At 39.7% G+C, this 19,303-nt stretch overlaps 1 protein-coding gene across 1 annotated transcript in view; it reads right to left on the reverse strand.

Moving 5' to 3' along the window:
- Nucleotides 1-502: 502 nt before the first annotated feature.
- Nucleotides 503-19,303, reverse strand: part of LOC136858655 (hemolymph lipopolysaccharide-binding protein) — a 30,045-nt gene continuing 11,244 nt past the window's right edge. The window contains exons 3-5 of the mRNA XM_068225651.1: nt 16,770-16,893; nt 1,966-2,238; nt 503-825 (exon numbers count right to left, since the gene is read on the reverse strand). Of these exons, the coding sequence (XP_068081752.1) occupies nt 671-825; nt 1,966-2,238; nt 16,770-16,893 (552 nt within the window). The 3' untranslated portion in view covers nt 503-670. The remainder of the gene's footprint in view (nt 826-1,965; nt 2,239-16,769; nt 16,894-19,303) is intronic.

Consider the following 19,303-nt stretch of genomic DNA (forward strand, 5'->3'; position numbering starts at 1 on the left):
AATATATACGTAAGAAATGCTGATTTTTCCGATAATGCATTGTTTCCATTGATGTATTTGCCATGTGATTTTAAAGTGACGTAGAAACTATTTTCCACCTGGCACTTTTTGTATCTCAGTATGTTCATGAAACACATTCCAACGTTAATAATGCATCTCTCAGAACTGTATATTGTAATGGCACCTAATAATTTTCCAGAAGGGAAGTAAATTGAATAATTTACGAAAGCGTTCCTCTGATTGTCTACAAAAGTCTCAAATATACATTTTCAATGAAGTTCCAGTCTGTGGGCAGTGACTAAACGCCGATTATTTGGATTCTTCCCATTGATCACATAAAGCAGTAACTCAATGTACGGCAACGTCACAGAAAACAAGACCTTAACGTATTCCTGATGTTATTTAGTTTTCTGTTACATACCCAGTCAAATCATTGCTCTATCGTCAACTTTTAACACTCAAACCCTAGTTCAATAACAATTTCACTAAATATTTCCTGCAGTTTTATTGTTAATGATCATGAATGTTCTTTAATAGATGTCTTTTTACAATACCATTTTTTAATACATATTGGAAACTTACAAAGAACAATTATTGAAGATTAAACAAATTGACTTTAAAACACTCAACACTTTAAGTTTACTCTCTAGACTCAAAAATATTGGAAACGTCACAGTTCCAGCTCACATATGAAGCCAAGTATTCGGTTGTTGCCAACATCCGCCAAAAGACCTTCAGAATTAAGTCCGCCGAAATTTTGGTCAGATTTTCCATCAGGCTGTCCAGGTATCCACTTTACGTAACCGGATTTTGACAGGGAAACACCTAAAAATGAAATAGAATTTTAAGTATCTACATAATTTATTAAATTCAATCATCTCAGTGCTTAAAGCTCAAGTTTATTCAGAGACATGGCCTGTCAAGTGGGTCAACACATGGTGTATTTGAAATCAGTTCTGAGGCATGTATCCTTTTGTATTCTGATATATTAATGTTAAATTATTATAGCTGGTGATGTCCCTTAGAGGGCGAAACATGTACTAATATAATATATTATAAATTGTATTGAATAGGCTTCTGCTAGATGCAACATATAAAGTTATTCACATCGTTTTTGTAAAATCCCCTTTCTAATTTGAAATGAAAGACGTATCTAGCTCTGAGAAATTATGGGAAACAAATAACGTGTGCACCTGGATAATAATGATTTATATCATTCGACAAATTCAGACTCCATCTCAAAATAAACAGCATAACAGCCTTAGGTCCAGGGAGTTCTGAGTTTGATTCCCAGTCGTTTCTGGGATTTTTTCTTCTTCTTTATCTGTTTACTCTCCAGGGTAGGTTTTTCTCTCGGACTCAGCGAGGGATCCTACCTCTACCGCCTCAAGGGCAGTGTCCTGGAGCTTCAGACTCTGGGTCGGGGGGTACAAGTGGGGAGGATGTGCAATACTTCGCCCAGGCGGCCCCACCTGCTATGCTGAACAGGGGCCTTGTTGGGGGGGGGGGGGGAGATTGGAAGGGTTGGACAAGGAAGAGGGAAGGAAGCGGCCGTGGCATTAAATCAGGTACCATCCCGGCATTTGCCCGGAGGAGAAGTGGGAAACCGTGGTAAATCACTTCCGGGATGACTGAGGTGGGAAACGAACCCACCTCTACTCATTAGACCTCCCGAGGCTGAGTGGACCCTCCTCCAGCCCTCGTACCACTTTTGAAATTTCGTGGCAGAGCTGGGAATCGAACCCAGGCCTCTGGGGGTGGCAGCTAATCAACTATCCACTACACTACAGAGGCGGACTTCTGGTCATGTCATCAGGATATAATTTATTCCCCTGGAAAGGCACAACTGAATGCTTCAAGATTAAAGGAGACAAGTGAAATAAAATTCAGTTCACATAATTTAAAGCAATGCAGCTCAAATTGATGTTCAGTTCCCCTATAATTTTGCAGAATTTATAAACATACCTGTAACAGTAACATAGTCTCCTTCAGTATATTTATCGTGAAAGCCCGCGAAAACATATCCTGAATTCGAAGATCCGGAAAATGTCGGCTTTCTTGAGAAGTACTGCTTCACAACATTAGCCTCGGCGTCGGAGTTGATGACAATAAAATGGGCTCCCTCCCTCTCACAGCTCTCTCGTGCTGCTTCCCATAGCTGGGCTGTGGTGTGTAGTTTGTAGTAGCATATACCAGGAAACAGCTCGTAATCTCCTCTTCGAAGGGGATTTTCTAGGACTGAAACATACATAATGCATCTTTGTTATAAATTGAAGGGCTTAGTGGAAGAAGGGGGGTATCCCTCCAAAGTGTACTTTTGAGATATTTAGCATTTTATTAGATTGCCTGTAACTTTATCAAAACAATAAGAATCAGAAAATGTTTTAAGGATTGAGTGATGTAGTTACTGTATTAACTTCCTGCAAATGTGGGGCAGAATACGTTGATTTTTATTGTAAAAAACATTCACTTGACTGCTGACATGTAGATGATATTGTAGATAAAACACAGATTTTCAAATACACCAGAGAAAAAATAACTCTAATTAACCTCATGAACATTAAACACCCTAAATAACATCAAGCTCATTGGTTTCTTCTATTTCATTTTCATTGTCTGATTTCTAATTCTGATAATAGCCATGGAGTACGGGAGGCACAAACTTCAACATGGACATTATATCATGCAGTTTAGCGGCTTTGATGGGCCTACAATTAGGATACTTTGGTTCCAGAACAGTGTCATTTTCTGTGCCCTTCCCTTACCCTTCTGCAGACTTATGGTAGTATATAGGCCTATATCACTGTATGTGAACCGTACATGCACTTTATGCCCTCCCTGGAACCTCATAACAGATGCCTCTCGGAAGTCCACGCTTATGCCAGAAGGGATTTTGTTTCTTTTTGTTAGCTTCTTTGTTAATGGAGTTAAACTAACAAAATCCTCTTTCTGCATTTCCACTACAGTGAACGGTTTCTTTTTCCTTGCATTTTGGATCAGGTTTGCCCATTCGTGAGGGGTGTAAACGTATTGGGTACGTCGCTTTAATTTTTCAGTGATGCCAAAATCTGCATCCCAAGGCAAATATGTATGGCCAGGCACCAAACATTTATGTTCTATGCTCTCAAACCAGCCCATTTCAATCATGTAGATCCTCACACACATAATGGGAAATTCTTATTTTGTCCCACACAAGAATCACTATAAACAATAAGGTGTATCATGTTTCCTATAATTTTGGGGATAATTTGAAGCAAAACTATTTCATCCGCTCCACGTCCTGCCATACACTCTGGCCAAACACTCAAAAATATAGGCATTTTGGATATTTCGATCTCCTAATTTATAAAAAGCATTAAAAAGTTCTTTCTTCCTGTCTTCTACAATATCCTTGTAGCCACACCATTCTGTTTTACAGCACTGTATACTGGTACACACTTTAGCAGGTATAACCTCCCCTCCGCGTGCAATATATTCTTCTCCACTGTTACGTGCCTTCTTCCTGCTATTATCTTCCCATTTTTCTGGATTTCTCTTCCTCTTTCTTGCTTTTAATTTCTATATTCATTTATAAACAAACCACTACTTTCTGCATGAGCCATATTGATTATAAGCCCAGGTTTGCAACCAGCTCTCCCATTGGTTGGTTGGTTGGTTGGTTAGGTAATCATTTAGCCAGTCGGAACCCAGGCATCAGAGAGATTTTGGATACCTCCTTATTCCACTCAGAAGTGTGAGACTGCTCTGTAAGGTCTGTTATATTATCCTCTTTAGTACTGGCAAGGAGCAATCCTGCACTCTGATAGTTCAATAAACAGATGCCAGATGGACCCAGCTCACATAATATGCACTTAGCTCAATTTTCACTAAAAGGAGGGATATCCCCTTTTTCCACTAAGCCCTTCAATTGATATGGTGAGTCTGCTTGTTAGTTTGTAGGAATTAAGCAATCAACAATCAGTAGTTTATGACTAGCACTATGGCCTCGTTATATTAAGCTCCTAGTATATTGAAATGACTATTTTTGAGTTTTGCTGTTTCCTTCTTGCTGTTCATGTGCATTTCTAACCGTCCTTGTCCCGGTATTTCGTACACTTCTTCACTTACATTATCAAAACAATTTTACACTTCAGAGATTCACTACTCAGAGTTCATTACCTAATTTATAATTGTATCCCCATCGTGAGTGTCTTGCATTTTTCCCACTCGATTGAACAAATAAACGTCTCATGACTAAGTTGTCTGCTACTTTGTACCGTAAGTTGTTGTCATAGCGGACAGTGCATAGTCGCACATAGCAAGGCTCCTGATAAACGTAAAGTTTGAAAGTGTACTTTGCAGTGTAAATGATTTGTGACGCTGATACTTTCTCCTAGCATTGTTGTGGGTATACATCATTATTAGTGACGTGATACGTGTGATTAACGTCTACCAGCCGACAAAAACATCATGCCGCACAAAGTGAAGCAAGCCGTCCAGGACGCGCTGTGTAGCAAGGGCATCTTGAGCACGCTTGCCAACCTAATATAGGAGAAAGTGACAAAGGTAGTAGTAGAACAATTGCAGGAGTCTATAGACTTCAATGCAAAGGTTTTTTCTTCTAGTTTCTTTACGTCGCACCGACACAGATAGGTCTCATGGTGACGAGCAAAGGTAATTGAAGACTTGCGGAGTGCTCTCGACGATAGGAACAAAGTCGTAAAGAGACTAGATTCCAAGTTACAGGAGAAGACCAACGATCTGGAACAGTACACGAGGCGCCAGTGCTTGCGAGTGTTCGGTGTAGCCGAGTCCCCACATGAGAAGACGGACGACACAATTTTAAATATCGCTGAGGAACTGGGGTCGATCTCAGTGTAGAAGACAGTGATAGTTCACGCAGGGTGCGGTAGAGACCAATAATAGTGAAATTTGTGTCCTATCGGAAGAGGAACCAATGTTCACAAACAAGAAATAACGAAGGGCACAAACAAAACTGTCCGAGAAGATCTCACTCCCCTGAGACTACAACTTCTCCACGAGGCAATTTCGAAGTACGGTGTGAAAAAATACGTGCTCGGAGGACGGGACAGTGAAAGTGAAACGAGTTGACAGGAAAATTTGGGTCACAAATCGCCAAGAACTAAACAGCATTAGTTAATCATGAGCCTGAGCTAAAACTAAGAAAAACTGTAATTCATTGGGAAAACATCTAGAATTTGTAAATATTTGTTAACTTTTATTGATAACTTAGAGTACTCTTAACTAAATACCAGGGAACTAGTTCAATTAGTATTTAGAAACTGTCAAGTTGGCATTTCTTAGGTTAAAGAAATAAAAGTCTCAAATTATAGCCTGCAAATACCACCTTCCCAAACGCAGACCGGTCAAGCAACAAACTTCCCTTGCCAAACCACTGCTGGCTGCCCCAGCGACATTCATCCAGGCTCCCTGCAGATGGGCCACGTCAACACACAGAGCCTTACTTGATATTCCACAGAGTGTTCTAACAACAACTTCCATGCCATATTAATATCTTAGTCTTGGTTAAAACCAAGTATCCCGTCTTCACTGATACGTATGGAAGGTTACACGCTGATAAGAAACGATAGAGTAGGAAAAGGTGGGGGAGGCGTAGGGATGCGCAAGGATATTAAATTCAAAGAAATACGCAAAACACCAAGTGAATTTCACAACGGGACGGAGTTTCTATTTATTGAATTACAAATTCGCAGTGTTAAGTGTTTGCTGGGTGTTGTTTATCGTTCACCGAAGACGAAGTATGTTAAAGACCTGGAGGAAGCACTGCGGGACCTATTACCCAGGTATGAGCATGTGATTTCAAGAGGTGACTTTAATACTAACATGATAAATTGTGACTCTGCTGAATTTAGACGACTGAAAAGCACGTTTATTTCGCTTAATATGAAGGATCCTTCTCCTAAATCCTATACACCACACAACTACTTTCCGTACACTACTGGATTTAATCATTACAAACAATACTGAAAGAATGCAGTCTCATGGACAACAGCCAGCTCCCGGACTTTCCCAACATGACTTTATTTATGGAACATAGTCACGGAACTGCTCCAATACGAGCCTAAATTAATTGCTTATCGATACTTCAAAAGATTAAATGAAGATGCGTTCATTGAGGACACACTCAATACACCATGGCACAACGTACAGCTCGTACATGAAATTGATTACAAAATAACCTCGTTTAACGAACTACTTTTAGGACTCTATGACAAACATGCCCCCATACGGAAAGCACGACTGAAACGAAAACAATCACCTAGGCTGACGCAAGACATAGGGCAAAAATGGAAGAAAGAAATAATAATAATATATTTATTACAGGTGATTGCCATATGCAAAGAATAAACAAAATCATTCAACGCAGATCTTAATTAGAGGAATTTTCCTTCCTTGACACCTTAGTACGTGATAGCGATCACACTGCTTCCCCCCACAAAGCACACTTGCATTCCTCATTTGGCGGGTGATACTTCCGTCGTGGAGCATAGTTTGAAGTGAAAACCATGCACAGCAAGCCTTGTTGATACGTGCCGTAACTAGTAGTTGGCTTCCTTCCATTTGTCATTCATCATCGCTTCCGTACTGTAAAAGTCCAACCTGATTTCTGATTTCTTTCTCTGATGTTCGCGAAATAAACTGTGGTACGCTGGAGTTGATGGGAGAGAGAATTTGTCCCGTATTTCCTCCTAAAACATCATTTCCCTAGTCAGCTCATATACCAGTCTCGAAGAGGTGAATTTCGATAAAGATAGGGCTCTCTTTATAAATGTTGCTTTTATCTTCTCCACATCGTTTAAGTTTCTTACCGACAGATGCTGCCAGATACTGGAGATGCCGTAGGTTATTACAGGTGCTATTTTCACTCTGAATAACTTCAACGCTGTCTGAAGGGATATTTTATACAAATATTTGATGTCATTAATAGCTACTACTGCAGCTTAAATACTATATAAAATATCCAACCTCAGATAATTTTTAAGAGTACAAAAAGTTACTTAACACAACTCAGACCATCAAGAATGCTGAGATTCGCCATACAGATGACATATAAAAAATAACAATTCACCCAATGCTTGGAAAATTCTTCGCAACATTGGATTGACAAAACATAAAACCGACGAAAATAGCACTGATTTGCCATTAGACGAATTAAATAAATATTTCTGCTCAGAAAATTCACATACAGACGAACGAACTAAAAGGGAAACAATCGACAGACTACAAGCGAAAAGAAAACACGATGGAGAAGAATTTTATTGTTCACATGTAACTCTTAATGACGCCAGAGAAGCAATCCATGAAATAAAGTCAGAGGCTACTGAATGACACGGAATAAATTTGACATTAAATAAAATGCTCTCTAAAATTGTTCTCCCAACAATTACGCAAATAATAAATACCTCGCCCATGACAGGATTCTTTCCCAATACGTATACGGAAATGTGCCGGAATATGACCAATGAGAAAAGTCGATAATCCAACAAAATACGAAGACTTTCGACTAATTTTCACACTTTCTTGGCTTCGTAAAATATTAAAAAAGGTAGTTCAGATCCAGAGAACAAATTACATTAACAAACACAATTTACGCGACAAATACCAGTCAGGATTTAGACCTGATCACAGCATTACCACAGCACTACTAAAAGTTACAAATTACATTCAAGCAGAAATGGACAACGGACAAATCCTTGTACTTTTAGACCAAAGTAAAGCATTTGACTGTGTGGATAGGGAAATATTATTAGCTAAGCTACAAGCATAACAATTTTCTTCAAGCGCACTGGGGTGGCTGCACTCCTATTTAACTGGGCGGCAGCAGTGCTTGTCAACAGGTGCGAAAGTATCATACTGGCAACAAACTGAAGTTGCCGCAGTTCAGGGTAGTGTTCTAGCGCCACTACTATTTTCACTGTACCTACCAGAACATATAAAAACTTGTAAATAACATTTCTACGCAGATGACATTCAACTATAGGTACTGTAAATACAAACCCGAAAGACATCCAACTAGACATTAACAAACTAAACGAAGACCTGGAAAATATAAAAGACTGGGCTAAAAATAATTCTCTTTAAGTCAATAGATTCAAATCGCAAGCAATCATAATAGGATCCAAAAATAATCATGCCAAACTGAAAAGTGTTAAAATTCCTCCAATCCTATTCCACGCAACACCAATAAAAATAAACGAAACTGTAATGAAACTTGGTCACATTTTTATAAGTAATTAAACTGGACGGAGCAGACGACGAAAATGTGCTAACAAGTATTCTTTTCTTTGCACACCCTTAAAGGTTTACGGGATCTCCTTCCATTAAATACGTGAAAGTTACTTGTTCAAAGCTTAATTCTACCCATCTTTGATTATGGTGACGTAATATAAGAACCTAAACACCACACTTAACGCCAACCTTCGGCGGGCTTGTAATACATGCATCCGTTTTGTATTAAATATGCCCAGGTATTGTCATATATCACCCTGTCTTGAACAGCTGTCGTGGTTATATTTGGCGGAGAGAAGTAACCTTCACTCTGTTTCACTTGTCCACAACGTCCTTCGTACAGGCACACCAAGTTATCTGAGAACGGATCTTAAATACTTGTCATCCCCAAACTGTATACCTACAAGATCAGAAACCTCTTCACTGCTGAGCTTCCCAATTTACCGCACGACAGGTTACGGCAACTCATTCATACCTGCAAACGTACGCTCCTAGAATTCCCTTCCGGCTGTAATATTAGAGACATACATAGTAGAAATGTATTTAAAAAGAGGTGATATAAATGGTACATTGACTTAAAAAATTAGTATTTAATGTTTTTTAATAGTAAGTCACATAAATTTACCTTTTGTTTGTAACTACTATGTAAGTTTCATTTCATAATTAATTATATGTAATTAGGAATCTTAAGAATCTGTAGTATGTACGATGTAGCGTATATAAGATTGTGTAGCATAACAGCAGGTTTCATAGCCTGAGCCACGCTATATAAGATAAGTCAATAAAAAACATACATACATACATACATACATACATACATACATACATACATACATTATCATTATAGACCGTTATGCCCTTCAGCGTTCAGTCTGAAAGCCTCTGTGAATTTACTAAACGTCGCCACAATCCTCTGTTTGCAACTAGTGATATGAACTCATTTTGTTCTATACCTGTTATCCTTATCCCTATTTCATCGTTAGAAGTTGAGTCTAACCATCGTCGTCTTGGTCTCCCTCTACTCCTCTTACCCTCCATAACAGAGTCCATTATTCTCCTAGGTAACCTATCCTCCTCCATTCCTCTCACATGACCTCACCCTCGAAGCTGGTTTATGCGTACAGCTTCATCCATTGAGTCAATTCCTAACTTAGTCCTCATTCCGAGTTCCTCCTGCAATTGTTCCACCTATTTATACCAGCAATTTCTCGCTACTTTCATGTCTGTCACTTCTAACTTCTGAATAAGATATCCTGAGTCCACCCGGCTTTCGCTCCCGTAAAGCAAAGTTGGCCTGAAAACAGACCGATGTAAAGATAGTTTCGTCTAGGAGCCGAGTTCCTTCTTACAGAACACTGTTGATCGCAACTGCGAGCTCACTGCATTAGCTTTACTACACCTTGATTCAATCTCACTTACTATATTACCATCCTGGGAGAACACATAAACTAAATACTTAAAATGATCTACCTGTTCCAACTTTGTATCACCAATCTGACAGTCAATTCTGTTGAATTTCTTACCTACTGACTTCAACTTAGTCTTCGAGAGGCTAATTTTCATACCATACTCATTGCACATATTTTCAAGTTCCAAGATATTAGACTGAAGGTTTTCGTCACAATCTGCCATTAAGACCAAGTCGTCAGCATAGGCCAGACTGCTTACTATATTTCCACCTAACTGAATCCCTCCCTGCCACTTTACACCTTTCAGCAGATGATCCATGTCAACTAGAACAGCAAAGGTGAAAGATTACAGCCTCATCTAACTCCTGTAAGTACCCGGAACCAAGAACTCATTCTACCATCAATTCTCACTGCAGCCCAATTGTCAACATGAATTCGTTTCATTGATTTTAATAATCTACCCTTAATTCCACAGTCTCCCAGTATGGCGAACACCTTTTCCCTCGGTAGCCTGCCATATGCTTTATCTAGATCTACGAAACATAAACACAACTGCCTATCCCTGTCGTAGCATTTTTCAATTACCTGGTGCCTACTGAAAATCTGATACTGACAGCCACTCTGTGGTCTTAAGTCACACTGGTTTTCATCCAACTTCCTCTCAACGACTGATCGCACCCTCCCTTACAAGATGCCAATGAATACTTAGCCTGGTATGCTAATCAAAGCGATTCCTCGATAGTTGTTGCAATCCTTCCTGTTCCCTTCCTTATAGATAGGTGTAATTACTGCTTTTGTCCAGTCTGCAGGTACATTACCAACACTCCATGCTAATCATACTACTCTATGAAGCCATTTCATCCCTGCCTTCCCACTATACTTCATCATTTCAGGTCTCATTTCATCTACTCCTGCTGCTTTGTGACAATGTAGTTTATATACCATTCTTCCCACTTCCTCAAGCGTAATTTTACCTACATCATTTTCTTCCTCCCCATGACCTTGGTTGTTCACGGCACCAGCAGGAAGATTTCCTTTTACGTTGAGAAGATTTCCAAAATATTCCCTCCACCTCACCAGTGATTCCCTGGGATCTGTTATGAGTTCAGCTGAATTACCCAAAACACTGTTCATTTCCTTTTTCCCTGCCTTCCTATGATTCTTCATTACTGTCCAGAAAGGCTTCCATGCTGCCTGACCTAACCTTTCCAGGTTATTACCAAAATCTTCCCACGACTTCATTTTGGATTCAACATCTATTTGTTTCGCTCTGTCATCGAAGTACAATTTCCTGTCTGCATCGGCTCTTGTTTGGAGCCATTTCTGATAAGCCTTATTTTTAAGTTTACATGCTGTTCTCACTTCATCATTCCACCAAGACTTTCGCTTTTTCCCATCTTCACACACAGTCGTTCCTAGGCATTCCCTTGGTGTTTCTACTACAGCATCCCTGTATGCCAACCATTCTCTTTCTATATCTTGAACCTGCAAACAGTCCGCTGTTCGGAACTTCTCACTAATCATATCCACATACTTCCGTCTAATTTCCTCGTCCTGGAGATTTTCTACCCTTATTCGTTTGCAGATAGATTTCACTTTCTCTACCCTAGGCCTAAAGATAATTAGTTCACTACAGATCAGGTAGTAGTCTGTATCATCGAAAAGTCCCCTAAAATCCCGTACATTCGTTCCTGAATTCGAAGTCGGTTATGATATAGTCTATTATGGATCTGGTACCCCTAGCCTCCCATGTGTACCGGTGAATAGCCTTATGCTTGAAGAATGTATTCATAACTGCTAAATACATACTAGCACAGAAGTCCAGCAAGCGCTTCCCATTCCCTTTAGCTTTCAAATCTTCCCCACGTTTGCCAATCACCCTTTCGTATCCTTCAGTTCTATTTCCCACTCTCGCACTGAAATCGCCCATTAGCACTATTCTATCCTTGCTGTTTACTCTGACTACGATGTCACTCAATGCTTCATAAAACTTGTCAACTTCATCCTCATCTGCACCCTCACATGGTGAATACACTGAGGCAATTCTCGTCCTAATTCCTCCAACTGCCAAATCTATCCACACCATTCATAGAACACTCATTAGTAACATCACGTTTCCACAGGGTTCATCTTCCCCAGCTCTTTAACGGCTAAAAAAGAAATTATCATCTTAGAGAATAGTTTTCCCGTGGATAAATCCGGTAAATAAACTCTTCTCTCTCGAACAGCTGATTCATATGCTCCTCGAACCACCGATCTTTAAATAGAGTACGAGGTGGGATGCGGCCGAAGGCAGTATAGTTTGTCATTCATATTAAGAACGAAGATCTAAGAAAGTACCATCTATTGTAAAATGTATACTAGCTCGCGCCACTAGTGATGTTGCCAAAATAGCTCATAATAAACTACCTCGTTCATTTGAACGACTTCGTTTATTTAACGAAGCGCCGCGAGAGCTGGTTCCATGAAGACAGCACAAATGAACTACCTCGTTCATTTGAACGACAAAATAAGCTCGCACGCGAATGGCCAATGGCGTGCTGTATTAATGATCACATGATAGCACATTTCCTCTCACACTTCTCATTTGGGGGAGAAGGAGTAATACAAAATTAGAAAGCTTATCTGTTTCTCCGTGTCCTGTAGATACTATATCTTCACTTAGGCAGACTGGCGGCTTCGCAGGGCATTAGGTAGCCGTTTTTGCTCGTGCTCATAATAAACTACCTCGTCCATTTGAACGAAATGCCGCGAGAGCTTTTCCTATGTCATCACCTCATCAACTACCTCAATCATTTGAACTAGTTCACTTGAACGATTCAAGGCGACGAACGGTATCGAATTAACTAGGTCAAGCAAATGAACTGACTGGACCCATCCCTACACAACGGTTACTTCAATTGTAAAAGGTAACAATTAATGGGAAGACGTCATGCATTTCATTCTTGGGAGTACCAAGGACTAGCGGAATGAAGCGCCTGCGTACGGAGAAGTATAAGAGGTCGCTGCAATTGGATGCTCAGCGAGGAACATTCCACCCAAGTTAACATAGCTTAGACAGCCATCAAAATGGCAAAAGTAAACATGAGATTCGGTTACAATAAATGATTTAAATTTACGGGACAATAACTTTAAAAATTGCCTTTACTGGCAGGGCCTAGTGTTTACAGTGCACTATGTCTTCTGGTATAGGCTAGAGCAATTTTGTTACTTTCATAGATCTGTCTCTGTCTTATCCTTGGCTTTGGCAATATGAAAGTGACTGAGGTATGAGCGATGCTAGTAATGCCAATCCTTATGCAGCCAGTCCCTGCTATGAATGGTGAGAAAATGTTGCTCATAGCGTCGGTTGGTGTATGCATTTCAGTGGGCTTGGAAGACTGATATGTAATAGTAACTCTGGCCCGGTGAGGAAAGCAACGGGAAACTACCTCACTCCTCATTTCCCTAGTACGCCTCTTCAGTGATGTCTAGGCCATCTATGACAGCTGATCGCAGAGCTGTTGAGCGGCATCGCTGATGGACTGAACATACTTAAAGAAATATTACTATCACAAATTTCTATCTATGTTTAGTTAGGCTAATGATATCATGTTCTAAACACCATTACAGTATTGCAAGATATTTGTTTAAATAAAAACAGACTATTAATTCGCGATCTAACGACGTTATTCACTACACACATACTGTACGTTTATGAAACACAGTATTAACTTGGTATATGTTTTATTTTACACACAGTTCCCACGCGGGGTTTAATAGCACTTCGGAGAGGATGAAATCAGGATCAATAACTGACTTTAGGGCACATAGTCATCTGGACACACTCTAGAACTTTTCAACATTCTTTACTGACCAAGCAGCTGATGTCAGCAGTTATCACATTAGTATATATTGGCCCGTCCGCCTCTGTGGTGTAGTGGTTAGCATAATTAGCTGCCACCCCCGGAGGCCCGGGTTCGATTCCCGGCTCTGCCACGAAATTTGAAAAGTGGTATGAGGGCTGGAACGGGGTCCACTCAGCCTCGGGAGGTCAACTGAGTAGAGGTGGGTTCGATTCCCACCTCAGCCATCCTGGAAGTGGTTTTCCGTGGTTTCCCACTTCTCCTCCAGGCGAATGCCGGGATGGTACTTAACATAAGGCCACGGCCGCTTCCTTGCCTATCCCTTCCAATCTTCCCATCCCTCCACAAGGCCCCTGTTCAGCGTAGCAGGGGTGGCCGCCTGGGCGAGGTACTGGTCATTCTCCCCAGTTGTATCCCCGACCAAGAGTCTGAAGCTCCAGGACACTGCCCTTGAGGCGGTAGAGGTGGGATCCCTCGCTGTGTCCGAGGGAAAAGCCGACCCTGGAGGGTAAACAGATGATGATGATGATGATGATGATATATTGGCCCAGTACCTTCCAGTCGCAGCGCTGTGCCAATTGAGTGACGACAGGTGTTGCCGTGCAGCAGTGGGACAATGGTTCACAGCAACTTAAGTCCTATTTAACGACATGTTCTACTACTGATGCTATCCTTAAGATGGTGATATAGGCTGGATCTAAGCACCAGTCTGATTGTTTTACAATCATCTCCGGGGTTACAATACCTTTCATCTCTTCGAAAATTCACATCCATACATCCTACCGTCAGTGGGTAGCGCCTGACACATCCCACTGAGTCAGGCCTATAGAAAAACGCTAGTTTTCTAGAGCAAACACCTGAAGAGATTTACATCTAACTTTGTAATATTAGTTAGCTATTCAAGAACACTCCTTAGTAACAGCAGGTTTCCACAGGATTCGTCCTTCCCAGCTCTTTAACAGATAAAAAGGAAAATTATCATCTTAGAGAATAGTTTTCCCGTGGATGAAGCTGGTAAATAGATTCTTCTCTCTCAAACAGCTGATTCATACGCCCCTCGAACCACCGATCTTTAAATAGAGTAAGAGGTGGGATGCGGTCGAAAGCTGTATGGTTTGTCATTCATATTAACGACTAAGGCCTAAGAAAACACCATCTATTTTAAAATGTATACTAGTTCGCGCCACTAGTGATGTTGCTAAAATAGCTCATAATAACCTACCTCGTTCATTTGAAGGCCTCTAGTTTATTTGAGCTGGTACGAGTTCATTCAAATATTTTGAACGGGTCGTTCACACGAGTATACAGCATGTTAAAGCAGGACGAAGTCGTAAGCAAGCACCATCTGTTGTAAAATGAAAATTCACGCGTTGAGGGGGTATGTGATGTTGTTTCAGTGATTACAAAATTGAGTCAGTTTACAAAGAACTTGTTAGTACGATCCCACTTATCAGTATGACACACTCTGGCCTGGATGCATGCACTGATTCAGTTCGGAAGGGTGTCATAAGGCCGTTGTATCCCCTCCTGTGGCAAGCTGGTTAACAACTTTTGTTACTAGTCTCTGAACTAGTTAGTTCATGAATGGTCAAAGGTGGTGAACTCCCAAGATACCGCACTGCAGCCTTATTTATCAATTTGACATACTTTACTACAAATTTAATTTACTTCTTATCACTTCAGGTTCAGTAAAATGACGTAAAATGGCTTCGTGTTATCTACTTATATTCTGAATTTATCATATGTTATATTTCGCCAGTTAATTGAGTAATGGCAAGCCTCCGTGGCTCAGGCGGCAGCGCGTCGGCCTCTCGCCGCTGGGTTCCGTGGTTCAAATCCCGGTCACTCCATGTGAGATTTGTGCTGGACAAAGCGGAGACGGGACAGGTTTTTCTTCGGGTACTCCGGTTTTCCCTGTCATCTTTCATTCCAGCGACACTTTCCAATTTCATTTCATTTCATCTGTCAGTCATTAATCATTGCCCCAGAGGAATGCGACACACCTCGGCAACCGGTAGAATTCCTATCCTCGCCGCAAGATGGGGCTTCATTCATTCCTTCAAAAAAATATCACATCAACTTGTAGTACCTCGATCACTTACATTAGACGTTTTAGCTTATTTATGCTATTTAAACATTTTAATCATTTAATGTATTGAGGTATCGTACTACTTCTCGGATTAATTACTTTTTCACTTCAATATATTTTAATTAGGTATCTGAGACATAGACGACCTCAGAAAATGAATTAAACAAGGTTCTAAAACCTAAATAATTGGCAGTCAACTTCCTTACTTCTGTTTTTCTTGGCACTCAGCTGTTAGTTTTGAAAGGGGGCGTCGCATCATATCTTTTCTTTTTTAGAATTGGCTTTACGTCGCACCGGCACAGATAGGTCTTATTGTGACGATGGGATAGGAGAGGCCTAGGATTGGGAAGGAAGCGACCGTGGCCTTAAATAAGGTACAGCCCCATCATTTTCCTGGTGTGAAAATGGGAAACCATGGAAAACCAGGGCTACCGACAGTGGGGTTCGAACCCACTATATCCCGGATACAAGCTCACAGCTGCGCGCCCCTAACCGCACAGCCAATTCGCCCGTGGCCTCATTGGTCTTGACGGGTTCATTATTATGATGTTTCATTGTTTTAACAGAGTTAGATGATTGTTGATATGATGACGATCGGCTTGATTTTAATCTGGCTTTTTTTTTGGGATCTGGCTGGTGAATTTTCCAATTTAATTCATTTATTGTTCCTATTTAATTGAATTTATTTATATTTCTTAACTCCCTTAAGTTTGGAAACATTAATTCGTCTTTGATAACTAAAACTCATTGAATTAGGATTTAATTTTCAGTTTATTGGAGCTCGGGATTGGAAAGTCTTATTTACTTCACATTAACATTTAGTTATTCTAGATTAGTTTATTCAGGCCTGGATCTGAATTTTCCCGTAATGTAATTAGATTTCTTCAGATTGTAATTGTACTGTTCTAATTAAACTGATCATTCTCGTTAAATTGATTCTATATCACCTCTATTTTCTTTAAAGTAGCATTGATCCACCTGACCTCTTTATTGCGTAGCTTATTCGCCTGTGTTTAATTTGAGACATATTCTGGTACTTGTTTAATGTAAGCTCACATCCACATTACTTTGATATTTTTTGTGTGTGGTAAATATATGTGTCTCGTATCGTATCAAAGCTTTGAAGTGTAAAACCTCTGAATGGGCATTAGGGTACTATTCAAGGCTCAATATTACCAGAGACTGAAGTGCTCAGTCGAAGAACTTCACCATTGTTGCACATGGATCGGCCGTGTTCCACGTCAAAGGATATCTCTCCGCTGCCGTTTGAAGTTCCTACTGTACGCTTCGTCATGTCTACCTGTTGAGAAGAAACTCTTTTTATTATCGATAGGCATCGTAGATATCAACTGTAATTTTATAACAATAAATTACACATGCCATAGCTACCCAGGTCTTGATATAGATAGTGACCATACACTTGTGTTAGCCAAGTGCAACATTAGATTTTAAAGAACCGAAAGATCTATCAAAAAAGATGTGGAGACTAGAAGGACTGAAAGAAGCAGCAACAAAAGTGGCTTTTGAAGAACAAACCAATAAAGCAGATAATGGAAGTGGTGAGCTAATGCAGTGGAATAACATCAAGATAAGGATAATTGAAGAACAAAGGAGCTTTTAGGAAAAAGGTAATTAGAGCCCAGAAAACCTTGGATGACAGAAGAAATACTAAACCTAATTCAAGAAAGGAATAAGCTCAAGAAGGAAAACAATGTAGATGACTACAAAGGGATTAAAAATCAGATCACAACCAAATGCAGAGAAGAAAAATAGAAATGGACCAAAAACACTGTGGAAGAGATAGAAGAAGATATCAAAAAGGAAAAACAGGTTCAAGTTTATAAGAAAATCAGTGCCCTTCAGTACAAAAATAGAACCAAATCTGCAGTAGTAAAAACCAAACAAGGAATATTACTGGTAGACAACGAAAAGATATGTGCTCGATGGAAAGAATTCATAGAAGAACTGTACGATGATAAGGACTTCAAGAATGACAATAAGCTAATTGAAGACATCAATGAGTGTGGAAGAGAAATGCAAGGTCCTCCAATCATGAGATATGAATTTGAACATGCCCTTCAGAGTCTGAAAGAAAGAAAAGCAACCGGTGTAAATGACATCCCAGCAGAATTACAGAAAAAGTAGGTATCAACATGAAAGACCAGTTATAGTTATTCAGGGTAATAGATGAATGCTACGAAAGAGGAATCGTGCCAGAAGATTTCACACAATGCAGAACCATTACCATACCTAAAATAGGAAGGGTAGTTTGACTGCACCAATTATAGAACACTATCAACATAAACACATGCCTCCAAGATACTCATTAATATAGTTAAGAACAGAATAAAAGGAAAAGTAGATAAGTATGTTGGAGAAGACCAATTTGGATTTAGAGAAGGCAGAGGAGCAAGAGAAGCAATTCTGTTATTGGAGAGAAGGATGGAAATGAATAGAACGACTTATCTTACCTTCATTGACTTAGAAAAAGCTTTTGACAATATGGACTGGGAACTACTGTTTAGAACTATGAGAAATATAAGACTGGACTGGAAGTATAGAAGAATGATTAATCAACTATATCTGAACAAAAGCACAAAAATTATCATTAATCAGGTAGAAAAAAGGCCAGGATTAGGAAAGGAGTTAGACAAGATTGTCCCCTATCACCGTATTTATTTAATATGTTCATTGAGGAAGCTATTCAGGTCATGAAGGAGAAGACAAAGGGAATAATAGTCAATGGTGAAAGGATACATTGTATCAGATTTGCAGATGACATCATATTAATTGCAGACTCAGAAAAAGAAATGAATAGAATGTTGAAAGTCCTCTCAGGCACTCTTAAACTATGGAAATTAAAAGTAAACAAACGGAAAACGAAAGTAATGGTAGTACGGAAAAATATGGAGGAAATTAAAACCAATATAAAAATTGATGACATCAGAATTGAACAGGTGAAACAATTCTTTTATCTTGGTAGTATGATAACAGAGGATAATAGATGCTTCCTGGAAGTAAAGAGAAGAATAGCATTGGCAAAACAGGCATTTATGACTAAGAAAATCATTTTAACCAGCACACACATGAATATAGATGTCAGAAAATCCTTTGCAATATCATTTGTATGGAGTACGCTTCAGTATGGAAGTGAGAGGTGGACTCTGGGTAAATTAGAAAGGAATCGACTTGAAGCTGCTGAAATGTAGATATGGCGGAAAATGACCAGAACGAGCTGGACGGAAAGAAAAACCAACCTGGAAGTCTTAAGGGATGTTACAGGAGAGAGAAGATTTTTGAAGGAAATGGAAAACAGGAAATTAAAATTTATTGGACATGTCATCAGACACAATACTTTCATCACTAACATACTTGAAGGGAAAGTGCTGGGAAGGAAAGGGAGAGGAAGACCTAGGATGAATTATTTGGACGACATCAAGAAGAGGTTAGGTTGTGCCAAATACATGGAACTGAAGTGAACAGCCAATGAAAGAAAAGAGTGATTGCATCGACAAGGCATTAGCCTTTAGAATATTGATTTAAGTTACACAGCATAAAGGTATATTGACATACTTTAATTAATTTAATTTATTTAATTATTATATATCAGGGGTCTTAATTAGTGCTGTGGCTTAGCTTCTATATTTCTGCACCTTTGGTCGATCCCGCGCTGGAATTTTAACATGATGAATTACCTGGTATCAGAAGTG

Source organism: Anabrus simplex, chromosome 1 (assembly GCF_040414725.1).
Source record: "Anabrus simplex isolate iqAnaSimp1 chromosome 1, ASM4041472v1, whole genome shotgun sequence".
NCBI lineage: Eukaryota > Metazoa > Arthropoda > Insecta > Orthoptera > Tettigoniidae > Anabrus > Anabrus simplex.